This window comes from Trichechus manatus, unplaced genomic scaffold, assembly GCF_000243295.1.
Source record: "Trichechus manatus latirostris isolate Lorelei unplaced genomic scaffold, TriManLat1.0 scaffold00045, whole genome shotgun sequence".
Lineage (NCBI taxonomy): Eukaryota > Metazoa > Chordata > Mammalia > Sirenia > Trichechidae > Trichechus > Trichechus manatus.
In genome coordinates this window covers 15,657,475-15,684,252 of record NW_004443981.1, presented here as the reverse complement: position 1 = coordinate 15,684,252, position 26,778 = coordinate 15,657,475, and the positions used below count along the sequence as shown (strand labels likewise).

The window sequence follows — 26,778 nt, the reverse complement described above, 5'->3', positions numbered from 1 at the left end:
TTCGGGAGGCATATCATTTCAGGTGGGAGATGAACATGAACAAAGTAGTGGGCTAAGCTCTGTCCTGCTGTGTGGCCTGAGAAGGGCCATCTTTCTTTAGCAAAGGAGGAGGGCATGTGGATAAAGACAAGACAGAAATAAACTTGGAGCAGTAGACTGAGCCAGATTACAGAGACCCTGAGGGGAAGGGACTGTTGGGATTTGGTGGATGGAAGTATTCAGAACATGAAGTCTGAATGTGCAGAAAATGAAAATCCTCACAACTGGACCCATAAACAACATCATGTAAACAGAGAAGAACTTGAAGCTGTCAAGGGTTTCATTCTACACCCATGGAAGCAGCGGTCAAGAAATCAAACGACGTATTGCATTAGGAAAATCTGCCGTAAAAGACACTCTTTAAAGTGTTAAAAAGCAAAGCTGTCACTTTGAGGACAAGGGTGTGCGTGATGCAAGCCATGGTGTTTTCAGTCACCTCATATGCGTGTGAAAGCAGGACGGTGAATAAGGAGACTGAAGAAGAATTGATGCTTTGAATTATGGTGTGTCAAAGATTACGGAATACGTTTTTGACTGCGAAAAGAAAGAACAAATCAGTCTTAGAAGAGATGTGTCCAGAATGATCCTTAGACGTGAGGATGGGAGACTTCGGCTCACTTACTTTGGACACATCATCAGGAAGACCAGTTGTTAGAAGAGGACACCATGTTTGGTAACGTAGAGGGCCAACGAAAATGAGGGGAACCCTCGCTGAGCTAGGTTGACGTGATAGCCACAACAATGGGCCCAGACATACCAAGGACCGTGAAGACAGCGCAGGACCGGCCAGTGTTTCCTTCTGTTGTCAGGTCGCCATGAGTCGGAGCTGGCTCGACGGCAGCTGCCAACAGCAGGAAGTCAGGAGCCTTGGCACACTCGTGAACGAGGGGCAAGATGACCTGATGGTGGAGGTGGCGTTTGGGACTTGGTTTCCATGATGAATTGGAGACTGTGTAGAGGGAACTTAGGCAGGGAGAACCCATCAAGGTGACGTAGTATAATATAAACCAAATAATATGTGATTCTGCTCCAATATACAATAGTTGTGTTCCTAAGAAACAGGCCGTGATCAGAAGTCGCATTTTATGGAGAGAATTATGCCAGCAGGTTGTAGATCATTTCAGACTTGGACTAACCAAGTTCTCCTCCCGCCCCCAGCCCTTCAGGAATTTCAGAAATAATAACTTTATTTATTTATTTTTTAAGTATATCACAATAAAACCTGAAAATCACTGAACATATTTAGAACTGGATTGTACTGTACTCCATCAGGTGTGATCTTGAGCTACTTTCTCTTTCTCAAGTTTGCTTACGTGTAAACTTGGAATAAGAGTACCTGTTTTATGGAGTTCTTGTGAAGATGAAATGAAAACTTGTGAATTGTAAGGGAGATTATCTCATCTCTGTAAGGGAGATAATAGATGTCAGTTGCAGTCATCATTGTCATTTCTATTATTAGTATTTATTATTTTTGGGAATAGTAGTTTTTCTTAAAATTGCAACATTGTCACAGCACATTTTATCTGACATATTCGTATCACCTGTTTTACGATAAAGCAAGGAGCCAAGAGAAGGAAGCACTTGAGTGTGTGGCTCATGTGAAGTGATGAGGCCTCGAGAGAGGGCGGGATTGAAGGTGGACTTCACAGGGTGACAGGAGCACCTTGGGGGAGAGTGTCCCCCAGCGTGTATCAGAGGCGGGAGAGTGCAGGAACTTGGAGGCGTACAGACCCAAGTTTAAATCTTGCCGTTAGCTAGTGGTGATCTCACATCTTAGCCTGTTTCTTCTTCTGTAAAATGAGGTTGCTAGAAGTCTAGCCTTCAAAAGAGAGCATTAATCACTCTTAAAAGTATTGACCTGCCGATTGACTTAACGTAGTTAATAAGGAAAATGTTCTACATCCGACTTTGGTGAGTAGCGTCTGAGTTATTAAAAGCTGTGAGTGGCCATCTAAGGTACATCTGATGGTCCCATCCCATCCGGAGCAAAGGAGAATGGAGAAGACCAAATACACATGGGAAATGCTAGTCCAAAGGACTAATAATGGACCACAAGTACCGCAGCCTCCACTAGCCTCAGCCCAGAAGAACTAGATGGTGCCTGGCTACGACCAACCACTCTGGCAGGGATCTCAGTAGAGGGTCCCAGACAGAGTGGGAGAAAAATGTAGAACAAAATTCAAATTCACAAAAAAGACCAGACTTAATTGATCTGACAGAGACTGGAGGAACCCTGAGGCTATGGCCCCCAGACATCCTTTTAGCTCAGAAGTGAAGTCCCTCTGGAAGTTTCACCTTCAGCCAAAGATCACACAGGTCTATGAAACAAACAGTAACACACGTGAGGAGTGGGCTTCTTAGCTCAATCACGTAAATGAGAGCAAACGGAAAGGAAAAAAAAAAGTAAAGTATTGACCTCCTTGTTAGGTTGAAGCTCTAAAAAACAATTATTATAGCTCTTACAAAAGTGAAGAAAGATTATTCTTCCAACCTTCTTCCCCTGCCAGAAAGCCTTGAATTAATAGTCATATAGTGCCTGGGATAGTGTTAGGATCGTAAAAATGTTAGCTGCTATCATTATCAGATTAGCTGTATTGACTTACATTTTCCCACTATTTGCAACATGTTGTCCGAATTCCCGGAAAAGTATACATCCCCCTTTAGAGGAGTTACGGTTCTTAGAAATAGCTTCCGTTTTTCTACTTAGTGGTGGACCCATCTTTCCAGGAGAGTATAGTAAAGATTTCTGTGCAATCTGTGGACTTGTGATTCAGCTGGTATTTATAATCTAGAAATTACAAGGCGATTAACGGATTGCTTAGAGTAGGGGGAGGGTAATCCGTGGCTAACAGCAGAGACCTGCTGAATGGGATTTTTTAACAGATCCCGTGGCGAGGTGGGCCTCTTGTTTCCTCCCTCCTTCAGAGTGTCAGCAGAGCTTGTAGTTTTGTTACTCATGTGTTATTTTGTAACAATCACACACACGCGTCAATTATTTTAAAACAGGCGCTGTGTGCTTGGTGTCATGTTTCCACCTTTGAAAACCTGTAATTCAGAGAGAATTGTGAAGTCCAGAGTGTTGTCCCCCTTTATTATCTTAAAGGTCAGGGTGCTGGGGAGCCTGTGACAGAGAGTACAGGTGGTTTACATGTTTGCTGGTAATTTTGTAGCCAAGATTTTAGATGGTTAGATAGAATTATCTAGCAGTTGAAAAGACACTAGTTTGGCTGCCAGGAGACCTATTTAGACCTCCCGGGACTGCCTTGGTTTCCCTTCCTGTGGCTGTAGTATGTTTCACGTCTCCCCTGACGCACTGCACTGTCCTTGCTCGTGTCTGTTTCCCCACTGTGTGTGCATTACTGGAGGGTGCAGACTCTGCCCTCTTTTCTGTCCCTGTCCCCATCCTAGACACTGAGCACAGAGCTTGTCTCAGAACTGCTATGCGTATCTATTTTTCACATAGTACTTTTTGCCTCTAATTTGTTGTGTGACTTTGGACAAATCACTTGACCTTCAGACATCTTTTTTTATTTATTAAAGGATAATTTTAGACGAGGTGATCTCTAATTCTCTTCCAGTGATATTCTTGTTCCCACTGTTTTATTTTTGACTCTGAATGAGCCTGTTGTATTCTCTCTGTGGGCATGATCTCCAGTTGAATATTGCCTTGTGTAACTTGCAAGAGGCCCTCAAGGTAAAGGCAGGAGAGGAAAGCACTGTCTTGAGATTTCTAATTGGCAGAAATTGTTTCAAATGTTTGTGTTTTTTTCTTTTAAAGAATTCTTCCTAAGTAAACATTGCCTTGAAAAATTACTTGAGGAAGAGTGTACTCATTCGTTGCAAAGTCAGTGTTATGTTTTGTTCATTGACTTTTGTTTGTCTTCAGTTACAGGTTTATGATCATGGATCGCTTTGGGAGCGACCTTCAGAAAATACATGAAGCAAACGCCAAAAAGTTTTCTCGGAAAACTGTCTTGCAGCTAAGCTTAAGAATTGTATGTGCGCTATGTTGTTCTTGTTTTTAAAAAAATGTTTTTAATACAGTAAAGGCTATTTTGTTTTAAGCTTGGTCCTCTGCTGGCTGGTGTTAGGTACTGCATTAATTTATTCTGTATGATGGTTTCGTAGCTGGATATTCTGGAATATATACACGAACATGAATATGTACATGGAGATATCAAGGCCTCAAATCTTCTTCTGAGCTGCAAGAATCCTGACCAGGTAGTTTTATAACTTTAATTTCTACTATTTAAAACCTGTTGTTGGAAAACAAATATGGTTGCTTTGAACTTTCGAACCCATGCAGAAGTTTTACTTTTTGAAGTAGATACGGTAATAATAATATTTCTTCTTGACACTTTTATCTAGTTAACATTCTACATTTTTGATGCGATTTGTTGGCAGTTTATCAAGTTGGCTGTGTTGCTCTAAATAATATTCAGAGAAGTGCTTGTGATACAAAATGAATTTCAAATAGCTGTTTGGGGGTGGAAGCTTAAAATTACATAGTGCACCAATGAATTATGTTTGCCTGTCTGCTTTGTCACTTTTTTTATTTCCTTTGTTCAAGAAATCCATCAAATGTAAGTGTTCTGTTACTTGGAAAATTTGGTCTTTAACATGTTGATTATTCAAATCAATTGGTTGACAGAAATAGCTGTCTAAATTTGTGTACCCTTAGTGTCCTGGCCACCACTCGTCTGTCAGTTTGTTGTACTGTGGTGGCTTGTGTGTGGCTGTGATGCTGGAAGCTATCACACTGGTATTTCAAATACCAGCAGGGTCACCTACAGCGGACAGGTTTCAGTGGAGCTTCCAGACTAAGACAGACTAGGAAGAAGGACCTGACAGTCAACTCCTGAGAAAGACTGGCCAGTGAAAACCTTATGAATAGCAGCGGAACATTGCCTGATACAGTGCCCCTCAGGTTGGAAGGTGCTCACAATATGACTCCTCAAAATAGAGTTGACTTTAATGACATGGATGGAGTCAAGCTTTCGAGACCTTCATTTGCTGATGTGGCATGACTCAAGATGAGAAGACACAGCTGCAAACATCCGTTAATAATCGGAACGTGGAATGTACGAAGTATGAACCTACAAAAATTGTAAGTTGTCAAAAATAGATGGGATGTATAAAGATTGGTATCCTGGGCATTAGTGAGCTTAAATGGACTGGTTTTGGCCATTTTGAATCAGATAATCATACAGTCTACTACACTGGGAATGACAGCTGGAAGAGCAATGGCGTTGCATTAATCGTCAAAAAGAACATTTCAAGATCTATCCTGAAGTACAGCGGTGTCAGTGATAGGATAATATCCATACGTCTGCAAGGAAGACCTGTTAGTATGACTGTTATTCAGATTTACATGCCAACCACTAAGGCCAAAGATGAAGAAATTGAAGACTTTTACCAGCTTCTGCAGTCTGAAATTGATCGAACATGTAACTAAGATGCGTTGATAATTACTGGTGATTGGAATGCGGAAGTCGGAAAAAGAAAGAGAAGCATCAGTAGTTGGAAAATATGGCCTTGGTGGTAGAAATGATGCTGGAGATCACATGATAGAATTTTGCAAGCCCAGCAACTTATTCGTTACAAATACCTTTTTTCACCAACATAAACGGCAACTGTACATGTGGATGTCGCTGAATGGAATATACAGGAATCAAATCAACTACATCTGTGGAAAGAGACAATGGAGAAGCTCAATATCATCAGTCAGAACAAGTCCAGGGGCCACCTGTGGAACAGACCATCAATTGCTCATATGCAAGTTCAAGTTGAAACTGAAGAAAATTAAAACGAGTCCACGAGAGCCAAAGCATGACCTTGAGTATATCCCACCTGAACGTAGAGACCATCTCAAGAATAGATTTGATGCATTGAATGCTAATGACCGAAAACTAGACAAGTTGTGGGATGAAATCAAGGACATCATACATGAAGAAAGCAAAAGGTCATTAAAAAGACAGGAAAGAAAGAAAGAGACCAATATGGACATCAGAAGATACTCTGAAACATGCTCTTGAACATAGAGTAGCTAAAGCAAATGCAAGAAATATTAAAGTAAAAGAGCTGAACAGAAGATTTCAAAAGGTGGCTGGAGAAGACAAAGTATTATAATTAAATGTACAAAGACTTGGAGTTAGAAAACCAAAAGGGACGAACACACTTGGCATTTCTCAAGCTGAAAAAACTGAAGAAAAAATTCAAGTCTCCAGTTGCAATATTGACGGATTCTACAGGGAAAATATTAAGCAATGCAGGAAGCATCAAAAGAAGATGAAAAGAATACACAGAGTCCCTGTACCAAAAAGAACTGATTGACGTTCAGATGGTACTGAAGGAAGAAGTCCAAGCTGCGCTGAAGGCATTGGCGAAAAACAAGGCTGCAGGAATTGACGGAATACCAGTTGAGATGTTTCAGCAAATGAATGCAGCTCTGGAGGTGCGCACTTTCTTTGCCAAGAAATTTGAATGACAGCTACCTGGCCAACAGACTGGATGAGTTCCATATTTGTACCCATACCAAAGAAAGGTGATCCAACAGAATGCGGGAATTATCAAACAGTATCATTAATACCACACGCAAGTAAAATTTTGCTGAAGATCATTCAAAAGTAGTTGTAGCAGTACATTGACAGGGAGCTGCCAGAAATTCAAGCCAGATTCAGAAGAGGATGTGGAACAAGGGATATTGCTGATGTCTGATGAATCTTGGCTGAAAGCAGAGAATACCAGGAAGATGTTTACCTGTGTTTTATTGACTATACAAAGGCATTGGACTGTAATTATGGATAACACTGCAAAGAATAGGAATTCCAGAACACTTTAATTTTGTTCCTGAGGAACCTGTACATAGATCAAGAGGCAGTCGTTCAGATGGAACAAGGGGATACTACGTGGTTTAAAGTCAAGAAAGGTGTGCGTCAGGGTTTTATCCATTTAATGTGTGCAGGGGTTAAGCAGTTGGCTGCTAACCAAAGAGTTAGCAGTTTGAATCCACCAGCTACTCCTTGGAAACCCTATGGGGCAGTTCTACTCTGTTCTGTAGGGTCACTATGAGTCAGCATCGACTTGACGGCAGCAGGTTTTTTTTTTTTTTAATTAAATCTATGTGCTGAGCAAATAATTCGAGAAGCTGGACTATATGAAGAAGAACGGGGCACCAGGATTGAAGGAAGACTCATTAACAATCTATGTTATGCAGATGACACAACCTTGCTTGCTGAAAGTAAAGAGGACTTGAAGCACTTACATGAAGATCAAAGACCACAGCCTTCAGTATGGATTGCACCTCAACATAAAGAAAACAAAAATCCTCACAACTGGACCAATAAGCAACATCATGATAAATGGAGAAAGGATTGAAGTTGTTAAGGATTTCGTTTTACTTGGATCCACAATCAACACCCATGGAAGCAGCAGTCAAGAAATCAAATTACATATTGCATTGGGCAAATCTGCTGCAAAAGACACTCTTTAAAATGTTAAAAAGCAAAGATGTCACTTTGAGGACTAAGGTATGCCTGATCCAAGCTATGGTATTTTCATTCGCCTCATATACGTGCAAAAAGTGGACAATGAATAAGGAAGACCAAAGAAAAATTGATGCCTTTCAATTATGGTGTTGATTAAGAATATTAAATATGCCATAGACTGCCAGAAGAACCAACAAAGCTAGAATTCTCCTTAGAAGGGAGGATGGTGAAGCTTCATCTTATGTACTTTGGACATGTTATTAGGAAGGACCAGTCCCAGAAGAAGGACATCCTGCTTGATAAAGTAGAAGGTCAACAAAAAAGAAGACCCTCAACGAGAAGGATTGACACAGCGGCTGTAGCTACAGGCTGATACATAGCAGTGACTGTGAGGACGGCACAGGTCCGGGCGGTGATCCATTCTGTTGTACACAGTATCACTAGGAGTCAGAGCCGCCTGGACAGCACCTAAAAACACAAGTGTTTGGAATTTAAATGTGCAATTTTTAGTTTATTACGTTCTTTTTCTACTTTTTACTTTCCCAGGAAAGAAGGAAAGTTAATGTTATTGTACCTTTATTCGGTTCACTTTGGTTGAAGTTGAGCGATCCATACAATTTCCTGTCTCTGTTTTCATGATTTTGGTAGATGTAAGGTTTAGTTGACACTCATCGTTGGGCCACTGTACTTAATTTCTTTATGTATTTTCTCACTTCTTATTTGATTGTGTGTAAGAAAGGAACATTTAAATGTTTTAAATGTGTTGTGTTCCGCGATGATTGTATAATTATTTGCTAAACTCTATGTTTTATTCTTTCTTTCAAACCCATGTTTATCTCCCCCTTGCTTAGATTGTCCTTGAACTCCCCTCCCTTTATTATTATCTCGTATGTTTACTTCCTGCCCCTTCCCCCTCATCTCGTGCAGTGAGTTGTGGTGGAGGTAAGGGGTCTATGTGAGTGTAACAGGAGAATGGTGCTGTGCAATCCAGAATTCCACTCAGCTCTTTCTGGCTCTCTTCTTTTAGGTGTTTTTAGGTTTAACACACACACACACATACACAACCACACACACACACACACAACCGCAAAGCCAGCTAAGAATCTGAATGATAAGGATCCCATTAATTGAAGTAGACTGGAAATGTGCAATATCATATATAAAAATACGGCTTATTTCTATTTGCAGTTAACTAGATGATGCTGCCTTTTGTTTATTTGAAAATATTTTGCAGCTGTGTTGTCCTCGGGCATATGCTTTGGATTGGGTTCTTGTTCCAGTATTAGATGTTGGTGCTTGATACATTTCCATATTTACTTCAGTGTCCTCTTGTGACCGAAAGCCTACACTGAGGGACAGTTACCCAGAACTAGAGAGCTAGTGTGTCGCTGTGGGATAGAGAAATGCTGACTGGGTTAGCGCTGTATGCTAATCAGACCCACATGTACATGCCCACAAATGAGTGCGTGTAGAATATTAAAATTCAGTTTGAATTAAGAAGACTTTAACATACAGTATTGAAATGCAGACAAGAGACTGGTCTAAAAGTTCTTCAGATCACTGTTATAATGTATGAAATACTTTTATGAATTAAGTTGGTACTGGCTCATTTTATAAGTGGTGAGGCAGAGGAATAGAAGGTGACTGACGTACCACCCGTCGTCTGAGTCGGCGGCTTCCTACCCAGGGTGCTTTTCTATGTGAAAAGTGGCCGTTGGTATCAGGCAACAAGGACTGAGGTTCACTCTGCGCTCAGTTTTGTTTTAGACTGTTAAGAAAAAGTATAAGATTTATAATCCTTGCTCAAGTTGAGGAGACAAGATTAATTATAACACGTAATTGTTGAAAAAAAGTGCATAAACTTAAGAAATGTGATCCAGACTGTAGCTGCATGGTTATTTAACATTTTTCTTTTGAAAAAAAGCCTTTCAGAATTACAAAATATTTGCTATTGTTTTTATTTTGGATCTGACTTGTTTTATGTGCTATGGTATATATAGCCTTATAGGTTAATCTCCCTACAAAGTTTCTGTGCTTTAAACGTTGTATGTGCTATCATTTGGGCTTTTATTTGTCTGTGGTGCTTGGAACTTTATAGGTGTACTTGGTGGATTACGGCCTTGCTTATCGATACTGTCCAGAAGGAGTTCATAAAGAATACAAAGAAGACCCCAAAAGATGTCACGACGGCACTATTGAATTCACCAGCATCGATGCACACCATGGCGTGGGTAAGTAAGCGACAGTTGAACAAGAAATAACTCCGCTAACAGTTTCAAACCTGAGTTCCTGTGTGGTGCTTAATTCTGCATCCATTACTTAATTGATTAATTTTGAAGAGGCGAGGTAGGATGGGGAAGGAAGGGAGGAGTTAGACTTGTAAAATTATGCATCAAGCCTCCTTGAATTCTTCTTTCCTGCCTTTCTGCCACTCTTCAAAGGTAACCAGGAAGTTTTAGCAGCAAAGATTTGTCAACTGCCATGAGAATTTTTTTTTTGTTGTTTTATTCAATTTAATATGAATGTAGTATTTTTTCCCCCTAATGTCTGTAAGTTGCTTATGCAGCTACAGCTTTATAACAGGTAGACTTTTATCTTATCCCCTGTTAAATTAGCCCGTTGCCTCAGCAGTCCTTCTCTCTTCTGTGCCCAACTCTACGGAAGGTCTAGAAGACCCCACTTTCTGGGCCTTTTAGTAACAGCGTATAGCAATTTTAGTATCTTCACATTTTCCAAGGGCAATATTAAATGTATTGTTGTTTTATAATTTGTTTCCTAGACTATTAGTCTCCGTTTGAAACCCTAACATCTACCAATTTGAGTTTTAGTGTGAATTATTAGTTGGAGGTTAGTTAGCTCTTTTATACTGCCCAGTGTTCACTGCTTTTATTAAACGCAGTCAAAACTTCATGATGAAAAACAGGCTCTAGAGTTGACTTTTTTTGCCTTGTTGCTTTATGTGTCCTTGACATTACACCTTAGAGGTGGTCTCCATGTGCCTAATGTGCTTCTCCTGTACTTGCAGCCCCGTCGCGGCGTGGCGACCTGGAGATACTTGGCTACTGCATGGTCCAGTGGCTCAGTGGTCATCTTCCCTGGGAGAATAATTTGAAAGATCCTAACTACGTTAGAGATTCCAAAATTAGGTAAGGAGAACTTTTAATAAGTTATTTTGGGCCAAGTCCTGAGAAGGGAGGTGATGTTTACTAGGATTTCTTGACCGGAACTATAGTTGTAACCGATGCAGACGTCGAAATAAGGAAGGTGCTCGGCAAACAGCAAGGTTCTTTGGTCCTTTGTTCCATTTATTTCAGAAGAAGGTCTGTGAGCATGTCGGGATGTAGCGCAAGGCTGCTTACTGGGCGCTTACCGTTACTGATTGTTGATAACGTTCTCTGGCATCAAGCTTCCAACAGTGACTCATTTCTTTAATTTATAACAGATACAGAGAAAATATTCCAAGTTTGATGGACAGATGTTTTCCTGAGAAAAACAAGCCAGGTAGGAAAAGACTTCTTAAATGTTTATAGAGGTTTTGTTTTCTGTGGGGAAAAAGTCCTGCTGTCCAGGGACCGCTGTCTCTTAATGTGAGAGCTTAGATATTTTTTAGGTGTGATCATTGTACTAGGGTCTGCACACATCACAAAAACACTTTCCTTTCCCAAGATGGGCTGAATTCACGCTTGCACCTCATTCAGTTACTATTCAGTGATTTCAGCAAAGGAACAAAGCTTGTTTCATTCACTCAGCAAGCATTTATTTTGTTTCATTCACTCAGGGAGCACTTATTGAGGCTTTTTGTGTCCGGGGACCCTTCTAGGCCCTGGGGACCCGTTAGTAAACAAAACAAATAAAAAGCCCTGCCCCCATGAAGCTAACTTTCTAGTCGGGAGAGAGAGTGAACACTGAGGGGATTTTATAGCATGCAGCATGGTTAGTGCTTTGGAAGAAGGAGAAAGAAGGATTCCAAGCGGGGCTGTGGGAGTGGGGTGGGGAGGAGGATAGAAATTCTAAGTAGGGTGGCCAGGGATGGCCTCACAGAGAAGGTGGTAGTTGAGCCTTTGTATGAAGGAGGTGAAGGGCCAGCTAGTGGAGGACTGGGGAAGAGCATCCTAGGCAGAGGGAATACACCCTGTTGTGTTTGAGGAATGCCTGGTTTTAGGCCCCTGTAACGGCTTTGGTTTTTACTTTGAGCAGGAGGGGAGGGTTTGGAGTGGAGGAGGAGGCGAACTGTCTGACGGTTAAGGGAAATCTCTCTGTAGCCTCTCTTCTGAGGGTGGACTGCTTAGGGAGCAAGGAGGGACAGCCAGGAGGCAGCCCGTGACCACGGCAGTCACGCAGGTCGGAGCAGCCGTGGAGGTAGTGAGAAGTATGCAGGTTGGACGTCTTTACAAGTCTTTACAGGCTTTGCTCACTTGGCTCCTTCTCAGGGAGGTCTCCCTGACCTTGTGCTGTTTGAACCTGCATCCTACCAACCACAGCAGGAAATGGAGCACTGTAGCTATCGCAGAATTCCCGGGCCTCCTGCCAGTCACTGCCCTCTCCCTCCTCCACTGACCCCTCACAGCGGAGAGTCTGAACTTGACAGAAGTGGAATCATCACTGCCCTCTCTCCTGAAATGAGTGTCCTAGTTCTTCAGTGCCTTTTCCTTTCACTCAACATTGCATTTGTGAAGTTCCTTCCCGTTGTTGCATGCTTAACAGTTTGTTCATTTTCATTTTATGTAGTATTTTATTATATTTATAGATCATAATGTACTGATTCTACTGTTGGGTTGTTTCCAGTCTTTGACAATTACGCGTTGCCAGTTATACTTGCATATTATAGTCCACCTGAAGCAGATTTTTGTGTATTATCTGAGGAAGGGGTCACGGTTCTTCCCCACACTCGTTTTCATATCCAGTTGACTGGCAGCCTTTCTTGAAAAGACCATTCTTGCTCATGGTGCCCTTTGTCGTAAATCAGGCATCCATATTTCTGGGATCTGTGTGTGGACTCTTGTCTTCATTGTTCTTCTTGTGTGTGCTTGGACCACACTGTCATACTTACTGTAGCTTCGTCGTAAGTCTGAGTATCTGGTAGTTTGAGTCCATCCAGCACTGTTGTTCTTTAAACTTGACTTTGCTATTCTTGGCCCTTTGCATTTCTTGGTAGATTTTAGAGTCACCTTGTCAGTCCTCCTCTCCAAGTTTGCTGGAACTTTGTTTGGGATTGCATTGACTCTATAGACTAATCTGGGGAGAAAACCAAAAAAAAAAAACCAAACCTGTTGCCATCGGGTCAATTCCGACTCATAGTGACCCTATAGGACAGAGTAGAATTGCTCCGTAGGGTTTCCAGGGAGTGGCTGGTGGATTTGAACTGCTGACCTTTTGGTCAGCAGCCAAGCTCTTAACCAGTATGCTGCCAGGGCTTCATTTGGGGAGAACTGACATCTTTATAATGCTGAGTCTTCCAATCCACTAATATGATATATCCTCAGTGTATTTGGTCTTATTTAATTTTTTTCAACTATATTTTATAGTTTTCTCTGCAGCAATCTTGCATGTCTAAAATTTCACTTTCTAATTGTTTGTTGCTAAAACCAAAAAAAAAAAAAAAAAACCAATCCTGTTGCCGTCGAGTTGATTCCGACTCATAGCGACCTTATAGGACAGAGTTGAACTGCCCCCCTAGGGTTTCCAAGGAGTGGTGGATTTGAACTGCTGACCTTTTGGTTAGTAGCCGTAGCTCTTAACCACTATGCCACCGGAGTTTCCTGCTCCTTGCTAGTATATAGAAATAAAATAGATTGTTACATATTTACCTTGTATCCTGTGACCTTGCCACATTTACTTATTAGTTCTAGTGTTTTTTTTTTTTTGTTTTTTGATTCCTCAGGATTATGTACACAATTATGTTGTTTGTGAATAAAGACTGTTTTACACCTTCCATCCCAATCTTTACGCCTTCTGTCTCTTTTTCTTGCCTCACTGTGCTGGCTGGAGGCATACATGGCACTGCCATACTGCATGGAGGTGGTGAGAGGGATGGTCTTGTCGTTTTCCTCCTGAGAAGGAAAGGTTTCAGTAGTTTACTGCAAGTTGAGATGTGGGCGTCAGGGTTTTTTGTAGATCTCTTTTATCAGATGAAGAAAGTTGAGGGTAGGAATTCATATCTTTTATTCCCTGATGTACCTCAAGCATCTAAAATAGCATCTGGCATGCAGTGGAGAGTTAATGTTTGGGGGAATGAATGTGCGTATGCGTGCGTGTAGCAGCACTGGCAGGATTTATTGATGTATTGGATGTGGGGTGCTAGAAGAAAGGGTTGAGACGTTTGGCGTGAGCAGCTGGAAGGATGGAATTCTCAGTAGCTATCGAGTCAGGGAGAACGGGAGGAGCAGGCTTTAGGGGCGGGTCAGGAGTTTGGATTTGGAGTAGTTGGGGTTTGAGATGACAGTCGGACTTCCAAGAGCCGATGTACGAGGCAGTGGGTATGTCTCTCTGTCTGTCTCTCTAGATCTCTCTCTATATCTGGAGGTCAGCCGAGAGGGCTGGTCTGGAAATGTCCATGTGTGAGTCATTAGCCTAGAGACGGGTGTTTAATGTTGAATAGGGTCGATCTTGATTAGTAGTGTTTCTTCTTATGGGTACGCGTTTGCCTCAGTGTAGAGCGAACTTTTATCATCCAGAGACCGACTTTCTCCTTTGTGAGAAAACCAGGCCTCGCTTGTCTCTCCCTTGTTCAGCCTGTTTTTGATCTGCTTTCTTCCTGACTCACACAGAGAGTGCGGCCATCTTCTGTAGAACCAGTGGCTTCATAGCAGGAAAACATTGACTACGATAGTCACTGTACTGAAGGACGTTTTACTTTCGCAATTTTTATTCGAGGTCTTTCTGTATTTTTTAGAGCTTTAAAACTGCAGCAGTTATTTTTGTGCATATTTGAATGTTTTAAGCATATGTTTTGTCATATTTCCTCTCACAGTTATTTTTTACGTTCTTTCTCAAAATACATTTTTTATTTGACTTCATTTGACAGTTCATGAGTTCAAAACTATACTTTCCATTGAAGAAATGATTAAAAAATACATATTTTAATCAGATGTTGTACATGTGTGTTCTGATTTTACTATAGCATGAAGTATTTTCCTAGGAGTAAGAAACAAATATATTGGATTTGTTGTTAAAAATTACAAAATAATTGTGTTGTTCTTTTAGACGAAATTGCTAAATACTTGGAAACAGTGAAATTGTTGGACTATACCGAAAAGCCTCTCTATCAAAATTTACGGGATATTCTTTTGCAAGGCCTCAAAGCAATAGGAAGTAAGGACGACGGCAGACTGGACCTCAGTGTTGTGGAGAATGGAGGTTTGAAAGCAAAGACAGTAACAAAGGTGACTTTTGTTATTAAATTATCCTTTGGGCCTCTTGTGATGATCATTGCAACAAGTACTAATTTTAGGAACACAAAGCAGTAGCTCAGTAAAGAAAATAATAACAGAGTGCTTAGTAAATGTAGTGTTTATTCCCACCATGTAAAGGAGAACTCTTTATTATATAGAACAGTGTATTTAAAAAAACCCATTTCCATCGAGTATAGAAGGTTGTGTAAACATAAATACTTATACATTTCTTAGGTCCTGAGCCCTGGTGGCGCAGTGGTTAAGAGCTGGGCTGCAAACTGAAAAGTCAGCCGCTCACATCCACCAGCCGCTCCTTGGAAACTCTATGGAGCGCTTCTGCTCTGTCCTGTAGGGTCGCTATGGGTCGGAATTGACTTGATGGCGATGCTTTGGTTTTTGGTTTATAGCAAGCCATTCAGTTCCTGAAAAGATTCTAATGTGGGACCCTGATACCTCGCCAAGGGATTTTAAGGGACCACTCAGCACATAACTTGTGTTCTTGTCTCCCAAGTCACCCTGTGGATCGATCTTGTCTCTCAGTTTTTTCTTGTTTCTGGGTATGGTCAAGGAATGGAAGTTTACCACTTGAAAATTATTTTGCTCTTTAAAGAAATGTCAGTATGTAAAGCTGTGTATCTACCTATAAGGTGATTAATGTTTTGGAAAGAAATATTAAATAATTAGCTTTATGGTAGAAGTATCGCACAGGCATGTAATGAACTAGTATCACTTTATAGTTTAGATTATACAGGTATACATTTTCTTTATGTACAAAATTAACTTATTCATTTCTTACTGCTTATTTTTATGATTAACTTATGATTTCCTTTATGATCTGAAATGATTTAATAAAAAATATTAGCTGCTTTTAAATGGTAAAGGAAAACTACTTTTAGAAGAAAAATAATTTTTTACTGTTAACTCTGTAAATTCCAATAGATCATTCTACAGTTTCTTTGGAAATCCCATATTCCAAACTATGAGAAAGTCCAAAAAGGGTTAGAAACAAATTTTCTCTCTTTAAATTTATTTTTAAATTTATTTTAAATTAATTTTCTCTCTGTTAAAAGATTTCTGTGAGTGATCAGCCATGTCCTTTTAACTTAGAAGGCAGAAAGAAAGTTTGTATTTGGATCATGAATTTGACTTTCTTTGGCAAATAGTAGGTTTCTTTGTAATTTCGTCTCACCGTCTGAAATTACACATGCGTCTACGTATACATTTTTTTTCTTTCCCAAGTTTTGTCTTAATTGCATCTGATCTGTTTTTGTGGCCAACAAGTGTGTGACACCACACGCAGGTTAGGAGTGGGGAGGGGAAGGGAAAGCCCGCATGGGCTCACCCGGAGGCGGTGGACCTGAAGCTTCCCATGCATGTGTTGCTCAGGAGCGATTCTGTGCCTGAGTATTTATAGCTGGTTTCTGCAGTCTTTCCTGAAATCTCGCCAATGGGGAAGTGGAACTCTGTTGCAGTGAGAACTTGTCCAGAGCGGCTGCCCCTTCCTCTGCAGATCGCTGTTGCTGGGCCCTGCCTGCTGGAGAAAACACGGCTTCTGCAGGTTGGCTGACTTTCCCGCTGAGTAGATCAGTCGGCTGCAGAGCTAGCATCTGTGACCTCATATTCTCCTGTGTCCTTGGTGGCTCAGAAGGCGGGAAATTTCCTGTTGGATCATCCCCTACATGTGTGAACGTTCGTTTAGGGGAAAAAAATGAAAACGAAGCCAAACTACTAGGAGATTTGCTACATTAGTTGACATTTTTTTCGCTGGTAACTGACACAGGCTATTCTTGGCATTAAAAAGAGATTACTAGAAGTTTAGATTAGGTAAAATCATGAGGCTGGTTTACATTTTCTGTATGTTTTTTATTTTTTAACGATAGACCCTTTTCTTCAGGCAAATTGTAAATGCCCACGTTAGAAACGGATACAGCTGCAGTGGTTGAAAAGTTGGGGCTCCTACAAGGAAAAGCTCTGTCCTTCGGGAAGCTAGTCTGCCGCCCCTTTTTAGGCAGAGGTGTGTCGTTGGGATTGCCTCCCTGGTTATCTGGGCGCTCAGAGCTAACTGTGGGGTGTGGTCTTAGTAACCGTGTGGATCCTGTCATTAGCATATTTGCTGCCTTCTCTTTTCTTTTTCCCCCATTTTTAAAAACCTTTTTTTTTTTTTTTTAATATATGTTCTTTGCCCTTATTAGATTCAAGTCTCCTTTGGAAAGGGGTAGGTTTCATCAATTCAATATATGTTTCTTTTTAGGTTCCTAAGAGATCCTCATTTTGGTAAAAGCTGCAGGATTTAATCAGCAAGGCTTCTGTCCTTTTTTCTTTTCTTTTTGGAGCCATGTGAGATTGTAGTACTGTATATTTGGAAACTCGAGTGAAATAGGAATTTACCTACTTGGAAATGTTTTCAGCCTAATAACCTAAGAGTTCTGTTAAAGCACAGAATTTTGAGACGGTGGTAAGGGTGAAGTAAACAAGAGACCAAGTACCAGCCTGCTCTTACAAAGCAGCCAGCCAGGGGTTCTCATTGTTGATTAGAACGAAACACTTTCATTAGAACCTGGTAGTGTAGTTCCCACGGTTACCGTTAAATCCACATTCAGTGGCGTATCTAAGGTCTAGTGTAGGTACCTGGTCTAGGCTTGGTCCCTGGGGCTGCCAAGATCTGTAACACGTAGTCTCATCCTTAAAGAATTCCTCCCTGTCCTATATGAGTTAAGAACAGCTTGATTTGCCAGAAAGAGCTCAGCAGGTAAATGGATATTAATAACCTCTGTTGGTGGTTTTCTTGTAGGGTTTTGATGAAGTTGCCTGCCCAAGCCAACAAAAAGGGCTGTTCATTGGCGTCTCTTGGGTCTCGTCCCTGGAAATTCATTGTGCAGATGTAGAGCACGGCCCTGCGCTCTATTTTCAGACAGTGTGTATCGTTGCTCCCTGTGAAAGACACGCACATCTTCTTTCCACCTCCCTTGGCTTACCTCCTGATTTCTTTTTAAGTTATATTATGCTAGTTGGCGTTTCTAGAGTTCCTGTGAAAAATCATTAACCGCTGTTAATTAACTAACCCTGCTGCCACTCAGCCCGGCACAGGGTACAGAGAGCTGAGCAAGACAAAGGCGCTCCATTGCAAGTCAGTGGCCTGCAGCTGCCCCGGTGGACAGCTTCCTGTCTCTGAGGTGCTCTCACTTCATGGGGAATTTAATTTATACCATGTAGCCTGTAGCTTAAGTCAGGCTGTGCCAAAGATACCGGCCAAATTTGATGAAAATCTGTCTAGTTTCAGCATGATACAGTAATAGGGAAATACTCTATTTTAATTATATGAGTTTACGTTGTTAGGGTGATACTTTTCTTCCTGTTTGCTAATGGTAGTTTGCCCATTGTTCTGCATTTTGGTGGGTTCAGTGTTTACTAGCGGGTCTTCTTGGCGGTTTCATTATTGAGTTGTTTATTTTGAGTCTCCTCTTATTTGGCTGGATTTTGTCAAATAGCTTTTTGCCCCCTAACTTGTTAAGAGGAGCCTGGGTGGTACTGTGGTTAAGCGTTGGGCTGCTAACGAAAAGATCAGCAGTTCGAATCCATCAGCCACTCTTTGGAAACCCTATGGGGCAGTTCTGCTCTGTCCTGTAGGGTCACTAGGAGTCGGAATCGACTCGACGGCAGTGGTCTAATTTGTTAAGTGAGAGTGTGGCTTATGTGCAGAAAAGTGCACAAATAAGTGTGGAGTTCTGCACTTATACAAAGTGACATCTGCATTGAAACACCGCTCAGATCAAGATACACGTCCTCACCAGAACCCCAGAGACTTCCCTTTGGTCCTTTCTTAAGCTTTATCCTTCATTTAGAATGACCAGTATTTTGACTTCTAAGATCATAACTTGGTTTTTCCTTTGAGATTTACAGTAATGGAACCATCCAGTCCCCTTTGTGTCTGTTGTCATTTAGTTGTATGTGTGATTTTTCCATGCTGTTGCACGCAACAAGAGTTTGTTTTTCATTGCTGTGTAAGTACTCCGTTATATGACTGCACCACAACTTATCCTTTCTACTGTTGATGTCAGGTGGATCCTGGCTGAAAGCAGAGAAGACCAGAAAGATGTTTACTTGTGTTTTATTGACTATGCAAAGGCATTTGACTATGTGGATCATAACAAATTATGGATAACATCATGAAGAATGAGAATTCCAGAACACTTAACTGTGCTCATGAAGAACCTGTACACAGATCAAGAGGCGGTTGTTCAGACAGAACAAGGGAGTACTGTGTGGTTTAAAGTCAGGAAAGGTGTGTGTCAGGGTTGCATCCTTTCACCATACCTATTCAATCTATATGCTGAGCAAATAATCCAAGAAGCTGGACTATATGAAGAAGAACAGGGCATCAGGATTGGAGGAAGACTCATTAATAACCTGCATTATGCTGATGACACAACCTTGCTTGCTGAAGGTGAAGAGGACTTGAAGCACTTACTGGTGAAGATCAAAGACCACAGCCTTCAGTATGGATTACACCTCAACATAAAGAAAACAAAAATCGTCACAACTGGACCAATAGCAACATCTGATAAACGGAGAAAAGATTGAAGTGGTCAAGGATTTCATTTTACTTGGATCCACAATCAACACCCATGGAAGCAGCAGTCAGGAAATCAAAAGATGCATTACATTGGGCAGATCTGCTGCAAAGGACCTCCCTCTTTCAAGTGCTGAAAAGCAAAGATGTCACCTTGAAGACTGAGGTGTGCCTGACCCAAGCCATGGTATTTTCAATCGCGTCATATGCATGCAAAAGCTGGACAATGAATAAGGAAGACCTAAGAAGAATTGACACCTTTGAATTGTGGTGTTGGCAAAGAATATTGAATATACCATGGACTGCCAAAAGAATGAACAAATCTGTCTTGGAAGAAGTACAACCAGACTGCTCCTTAGAAGCAAGGACGGCGAGACTACGTCTCACATACTTTGGACATGTTGTCAGGAGGGCTCAGTCCCTGGAGAAGGACATCATGCTTGGCAAAGTACAGGGTCAGCCAAAAAGAGGAAGACCCTCAACGAAATGGATTGACACAGTGGCTGCAACAGTGGGCTCAAGCATAACAACAATTGTGAGCGTGGTGCAGGACCGGGCAGTGTTTTGTTCTGTGGTGCACGGGGTCGCTATAAGTTGGAACCGACTTGACGGCACCTAACGACAACACTGTTGGTGGACGTTTGAATTGTTTCCACTTTTTGTCAATTGCAAATAATGCTGTTAAGAATATTCTTGTAATTTCTTTTGAGGAACATATTCATCTCGTGTTGGGTACATACGCAGGAGTGGAATTGCTGGGGCGTAGGGTTTGCGTATGTTCAGTCAGTGCTGCCCAGCACTTTTCTAAGGCTACCATCTTGGTTTACGCCCCCGCCAGCCGCTTAGGAGAGTCCCCGTGGCTCGGTGGCACCAGCTGTCGCAGTATAGTTAGTTTTATCCATGATGGTGCGTTCCTTGTGGTGTTTCTTTATGGTTTTAATTCAGTCTCCTTTAGGAATAATTGAATTTTGAACACCTTTTCGTATGTCTCCTGGCCTTTGTTACCCTCTTTATGAAGTGCTTTTTAAGTCTTTTACCTATTTTAAAAATAATTGAGTCGTCTGTTTTCTTTTGATTTGACAGCAATAAGTACTTCACATACATACAATACATGTATTGCACGTATCTTCTTCCAGTTGGAGATTTATCTTTTCAGTCTGCTAATATGGTGTCTTTTAATGAGCAGAAGTTCTTAATTTTAATGAAGTCTGATTTGTTTATGGTAAGAGCTTTTTGTATTCCATTTTTGTCTTCTGCCTCAAGATCATGGAAGCATTCTCCTATGTTATTTTCAAAATGCTTTATGTTATCTTTTGTGTGTGGCTCTACAGTTTAACGGAAATTGATTTTGTGCATGGTGTGAGTCAGTATTTATTTTTCCCAGTGGATAGCTAGTTGATGCAAACATTTGTTGAAAAGACCATGATGTCCATGATGTCCCTGCATCACTGTAGTGGGCTCTCCGGGGACCGTCTATGTGTGAGTCTGCTTCTGAATAGCTTGGTCTTTGCCAGCGGCCTGCTTGTCTGGCTTTTTACCAGTGCCGCACTGTGGGAGCTGCACGCTTCGTGGTGCTATCTGATAGTGTGACCTTCAACTTTGTTCTTCTTTAAGATTGCCTGTGCTGTTCTTGGCTCTTTGATTTTACGTACACATTTTAGAATCAGCTTATTAATTTCCGCGGGATTTTGATTGAATTGCACCGACTCTGTAGATCCGTTTAGGAAGAACCAACATCTTTACAGTATTCTGTTTTGTTCCAGGAACATAGTGAAGCCCTCCTATATTCATTCAGGTGTTCTTTAATTTATCTCAGTTACGGTCGCAGTTGTCCACGTAGAGGCCAGACTTCCATGTCTGTTTCCTTCCAACTGCTTAATTCTTGCTCCCTTTCTTTTGTGTTATCTGGGATTCTCCCAAACCTTTCCTTCATGTCATTCACTTGTCAGCTAGGACTGCTCTCATTTTTGCCATTTCTAATGTATGTAATAAGCTCCGTAATGATTATTGTTCTGTTTATTTTAGCTATGCAATTTCCTTGATATCTTTGTTTTCTTTTGTATCATCATTTTGCATTTCCTCGTTGATTTATTTGTTTAAAATTAGAATGTATGTTTAAAATTTTCTTTTTGGGGGAGGATGTTTTCTTCCAGAGTGAAGTCTTCAGCTGTCTTTTGCATCCTCTGATCCTTGCTTTCGTTTTCTCTTTTTGGCCCTTAGTGTATCACTTTGTTGGTGTGCTTTTGTCGCTTGATCTCATTTGTGATGACTAGGGATAGCTTCATCTGGATTTACCAGATTATTGTCTTGAATCCTTGACCTTCCCGTTGACTCCTTTCCCATCTTATGAGACTGCTTTTTCTTTTCCTCATGGCTTGGATTTGAGGGCTTGGTTTTGCTAATTGATTTTCTATTGTCTAAGAGCACACATTTGGGAGGATCTGGTGGGCTACGGCTCAGCTGGAGCTATAGGCCAAATTATCTGTCTTTCCCAGCAGTGGTCTCCATTCTCTTCCTAGCCAGAAGAGGCAGGCAGAATTTGGTGAAATTCATAGATTTGGGGCATTGCTTCATTACTCCACAGTGAAGGAGAGACTGCGGTGGGGGTCTCCTCTCTCCTCCAGCATGCTTCCAGCTCTTGTGCATTTCTGATTGATTTCCTCTTTCGCCATCTGTTCTGATAAATCCCTGTTTATTGCTGAAGATAAATAGTAAACGGTCCTGAATGGTTTTGAATATGCTGCCCTCTTTCTCTAGGCTTCTTCCTAGCCAGGGAAGAAACAAAATCACGAGTGCTGGCTGTTGTTTCTGCTGGTGGTGAGTCACTGTGGGAGTGGGGCAGGTCTCCCATCCTCAGGGGCTTTTCAGGTCTGCCTTCCGCGTTATCTACTTCCATCCTCCGGATCGGGGGAACTGCGAGCGTTTTCCGAGGGGTGTTAATGCCCGTTCGTTCCCCACTGTGGCTTGGTGCTGTAGAGGGGTCACATGGCTTTCTGGGGAGTCTGACTGTCTTTTGGGCGATCACTTTTCAAAGATTGGAGCCCTGGTGGCGCAGTGGCTAAGAGCTCAGGCTGCTAACCAACAGGTCAGCAGTTCGAATCCACCAGTTGCTCCTTGAAAACCCTGTGGGGCAGTTCTACTCTGTCGTGTAGGGTCGCTGTGAGTTGGAATTGACTCGACGGCAACAGGTTGGTTTTGGTTTTTTCAAAGACTATGGTGTGAAGCTCTGCTGCTTATGATTGCTGCTGAAATCTTTGTTATTTGAGTTCATTTCTTCCAATTTTAGGTGGGAGGGAGGTTGTGAGATCTGATGGTACTGCATCATCATAAGCCCGACATGCCCCCACCTTAACACACTTTACCTTATGAGTGTGTGTGTGTGTACGTTTAGAGATGATCCTTCCCACAAGATGAAAGCAAGCATGTTTTTGCTTTCACCCTCTCAGCTTCTCATAAACCATCTCCTATGTTACGATTATCTGTGATTTTCGTTCTAGTTTTTTGTTTTGTTTGTTTTGTACACTGTCATTAGTTGTTCAGAGTTAACCATGTCTCACTGATTTCTTTGTTGCCAGTTTTTTTTTTTTCCTTGTATTCATGCTCTTTTTCTTGGATTCCTTTTTCAGAGTATATCCTCAAGTAATTTTTTCAAAAAGGGTTTGTGGATAGTAAACTTTGAATTCCTGAGTGTTAAAGGATGTTTGTATTTTATCTCAAATAACTAGTTGACTGTTAACTTGGCCATATCCCAAACCAAAGCTGTTGCCGTTGAGTCCATTCCGACTCATAGTGACCCTATAGGACGAAGTAGAACTGCCCCATAGGGTTTCCAAGGAGCAGCTGGTGGACTCCAACTGCTGGCCTTTTGGTTAGCAGCCATAGCTCTTAACCACTCCGCCACCATAGAGAGTTCTTAATTTAAAGACACTCTGCTGTTCTCTTCCAGCATCCAATGTTGCTGATATTTGTATCTTGTTAAATTTTTATTTTTTCCACTCCCAGAACTTCTTGCTTTCCTCTTTATCCTGAGCATTCTGACTTTCACCACAATAAGCATAGCGGTGTGTATGTGCGGTGTGTGTGTGGTATATGGTGTGTGTGTGGTGTGTGTATGTGTGTTTGTGGTGTGTAGGGTGTGTGGGTGTGGTGTGGGTGTATGGTTTGTGGAGTATGTGTGTGAAGTGTGTGCTTGTGTGTAGTGCGTGTGTGCGGCGCGTGTGTGGTGTGTGTGTGTGCGTGTGGTGCGTGTGTGTGCGGTGCATGTGCGGTGCGTGTGTGTGGTGTGTGTGCATGTGTGGTGTGTGTGGTGCGTGCGTGTGGTGCATGTGTGCGTGTGTGTAGTGCGTGTGTGCATGTGTGTGGTGCGTGTGTGTGCATGTGTGCGGTGCGTGTGTGTGCATGTGTGCATGTGTGTGGTGCGCGTGTGTGTGTGGTGCGTGTGTGGTTCATGTGTGTGGTGCATGTGTGCATGTGTGCGGTGCCTGTGTTTGCATGTGTGTGGTGCATGTGTGTGGTGTGTGTGTGCGGTGCGTGTGTGTGCGTGTGTGTGGTGTGTGTGCGTGTGTGGTGTGTGTGCAGTGCATGTGTGCGGTGCACGTGTGGTGTGTGTGTGTGTGTGTGTGTGCAGTGCATGTGTGTGCGGTGCACGTGTGGTGTGTGTGTGTGTGTGTGTGTGCAGTGCATGTGTGTGCGGTGCACGTGTGGTGTGTGTGTGTGTGTGTGTGTGCGGTGCATGTTGGAGCCGGTATCGTCCCGTGTGAGTGTTTACTTTTTTCTAGTCTCCATTTTCTCCCTCTGAAACTGTCACCACGTGAATCTGAAAACTTCTGGATCTAGCTTTCACATCTCTTTAACTCTTCTGCCAAACGTTCTCTCTCAATGGGTAGATCGGTGGGCTTCTCCTAGCTCTCTGCTTTCATCAGCTGCTGTGTTCTGTTTTTCAAGCGTGTTTTAAAGGAGCTGGTTGTGTTCTTACGTATCAGCTTATTGTTGTGGAGGTGTGATCGATAGCCTCTCAGTCTTTCTGAGGGTAGTGATTATGACAACTTTTTCTCTATAACTGTTTTGGCTTAGTGTTAGGTCTTCTGTATGAGTTTAGTGTCTTTTCTGGTGCTGTGGTTTTTCTTAGACATTTAGCAATTTTTTCATATTTTTTTTGGATAATTTTAACAGTGCATTTCCTCAGCCCAAATCGTTTTGCCTGTTTACTGGTTGGTTTAAAGTTGTTCTCATTACAGTCAGTCCTTCTGGTGATTTCAGTGGGTGAGTGAGGCCTGTGGCCAGATCGCTTGTTTTCCTGGTCTCAGGACCCCCTGCCTCGCCTGGGGGCCGCGTCTACTTCTCCAGTCTGAGCAAAATCAAACCAAACCAGTTGCCACTGAGTCGAGTCCAACAAAGAGCGCCCCGTGTGTTCAGAGCAGAACTGTGTTCCATAGAGTTTTCAAGGCTGTGAAATTTCAGAAACAGGTCACCAGGCCTTTCTTCCGAGGCACCTCTGGGTGGGTGTGAACCGCCAGCCTTTTGGTTAGTAGTTGAACTCTTAACCATTTGTGCCACCCAGGGACTCCTGACGCACTTGAGGGGACTGTAAAACAGCTGCCTCAGGGGTTCTAATGCAGACATCAAAAAGCAGGGGGTGCCGTCCTTGGCTGCGTATGAGAATTACCTGGGAGCTTTAAAAGCCCAGCTGCCTGGACTGCGTGTCAGACCAATTAAATCAGAATCCTTGGGGGTGGGACCCAGGCTTCAGAATGTTTCTAAAACCTAGAATGTTTTTAGATGCTTTTATTGGTAGATATGGTTGAGAACCACTGCCAACCAAAATCTGAATATCTAGATTCTAGCTTGTATGTGGAAAACAAACTCGTTTGTAAATAGGCGTAACAGAGAGTGGGCATAAGTACCTTCCTATATGAAATAGAAGGAAATTTGACGTGTACATGTCTTGAATGGTGCCCAGGGGAATTTATTTTTTAATGTAATGAAAGGACATGTGCTTAAAACTTGAGCTCAAGGGACAATATTAGATCAAGATTCCACTTTGTTGTAAAGGCCAGTTCTCAGTAATTATGTTAAACATTTTTGTGAATTTCTTTTTAATAAAGGATGAATGTTTTAAAAGCTTTTTTTCTTTCTCTGGAGGTAATAATGTTTTATCTATCTAACTCATAAGATTGTGCGGATTAAATGGTTACATAAAGTGCATAGAACAGTGGCAGACACATAGCAAGTGATCAATACATGTTAGCTGCAGTAATATTGCTAATGTGTTATTTCACCCACTGTTTAAATTTTCCCAAGCTCCCCTGGTTTCTTGATGACAAGAAAATAACGCGTAATGAATCTGTTAACACTTTTGAACCAAGGTCTTACATCCGTAAAAGTTCAGTTTAGGAAATAGAGTATATTAGGCAGATACAAATGAAGACTGGCTTACATTTTGCTTGGTGATTATGTGTGTCAGAATAGATGGTTTTGAATAGTAAAATGATCGAGAAATGGTAAAAGTTGATTTAACAATGAAAGAGAAGATGATTCTTAACTGTGAAATAATGATTTCCAAAATATAACTTCATAACATACTCGTATTAAAAACACACATCACATTAATGAGTGTGACATCAGCCTTTTCCCTGAAGTTTTTGATACTGAAGGATAATAAATAGGTAGTTGACATGAAGCAGAGGACTTCTGAACACCAAACAGCTCACCGTCCATTATCTTCTTCCTGTGAACTTAGTGATTAGGAGTGTTGTGGGCGTAGACTTACTGGGGGAGGGGGGACAGTGTGTTTTTAATAGTAGCTCTAATGTAGTCTGATTCATTTTGTAAGAAAGCTGTTCGTTTGTAGCTTGAGATCAGTTAAATTCAATTAAAAATCAATTAAATGCACAGGATTTGGTTTTCATTTAAGTATTTTATCTCTATAAATACTAGCCCCCTCAGTTTGGAGTTTTATAGCTTTCAGAGTCTTGTGCTTTTAAATCTTTTTAGAGAATTGCCCGGGGGACTTGATGGTGGTTGGTACTGGTGATAGGGTATTGACTCTTAAACTTGAGGTCATCGCCGAGCGCCTGTGTAGCACTCTGTACTATGAGCTGGAATCGACGGCACCGAACAACAACAACAACTATTCTGAGCGCCTGTGTAGCGCCCTGGACTATGAGCTGGAATCGATGGCACCCAAGATCAACAACAACAACTATTCTGAGCGCCTGTGTAGCGCTCTGTACTATGAGCTGGAATCGACGGCACCCAACAACAACAACAACTCTTCTGAGCGCCTGTGTAG

The 26,778-nt window shown here is 41.8% G+C and overlaps 1 protein-coding gene across 4 annotated transcripts in view; it reads left to right on the top strand.

The window, feature by feature from the left end:
- The window catches only part of VRK1 (VRK serine/threonine kinase 1), a 112,124-nt gene that overhangs the window by 72,854 nt on the left and 12,492 nt on the right, over positions 1–26,778 (top strand). For all 4 annotated transcript variants that reach the window (XM_023731800.1, XM_023731799.1, XM_023731798.1 and 1 more), the window contains exons 6-11: positions 3,926–4,034; positions 4,168–4,260; positions 9,625–9,757; positions 10,552–10,672; positions 10,969–11,027; positions 14,730–14,908. In XM_023731800.1, the coding sequence (XP_023587568.1) occupies positions 3,926–4,034; positions 4,168–4,260; positions 9,625–9,757; positions 10,552–10,672; positions 10,969–11,027; positions 14,730–14,908 (694 nt within the window). The remainder of the gene's footprint in view (positions 1–3,925; positions 4,035–4,167; positions 4,261–9,624; positions 9,758–10,551; positions 10,673–10,968; positions 11,028–14,729; positions 14,909–26,778) is intronic.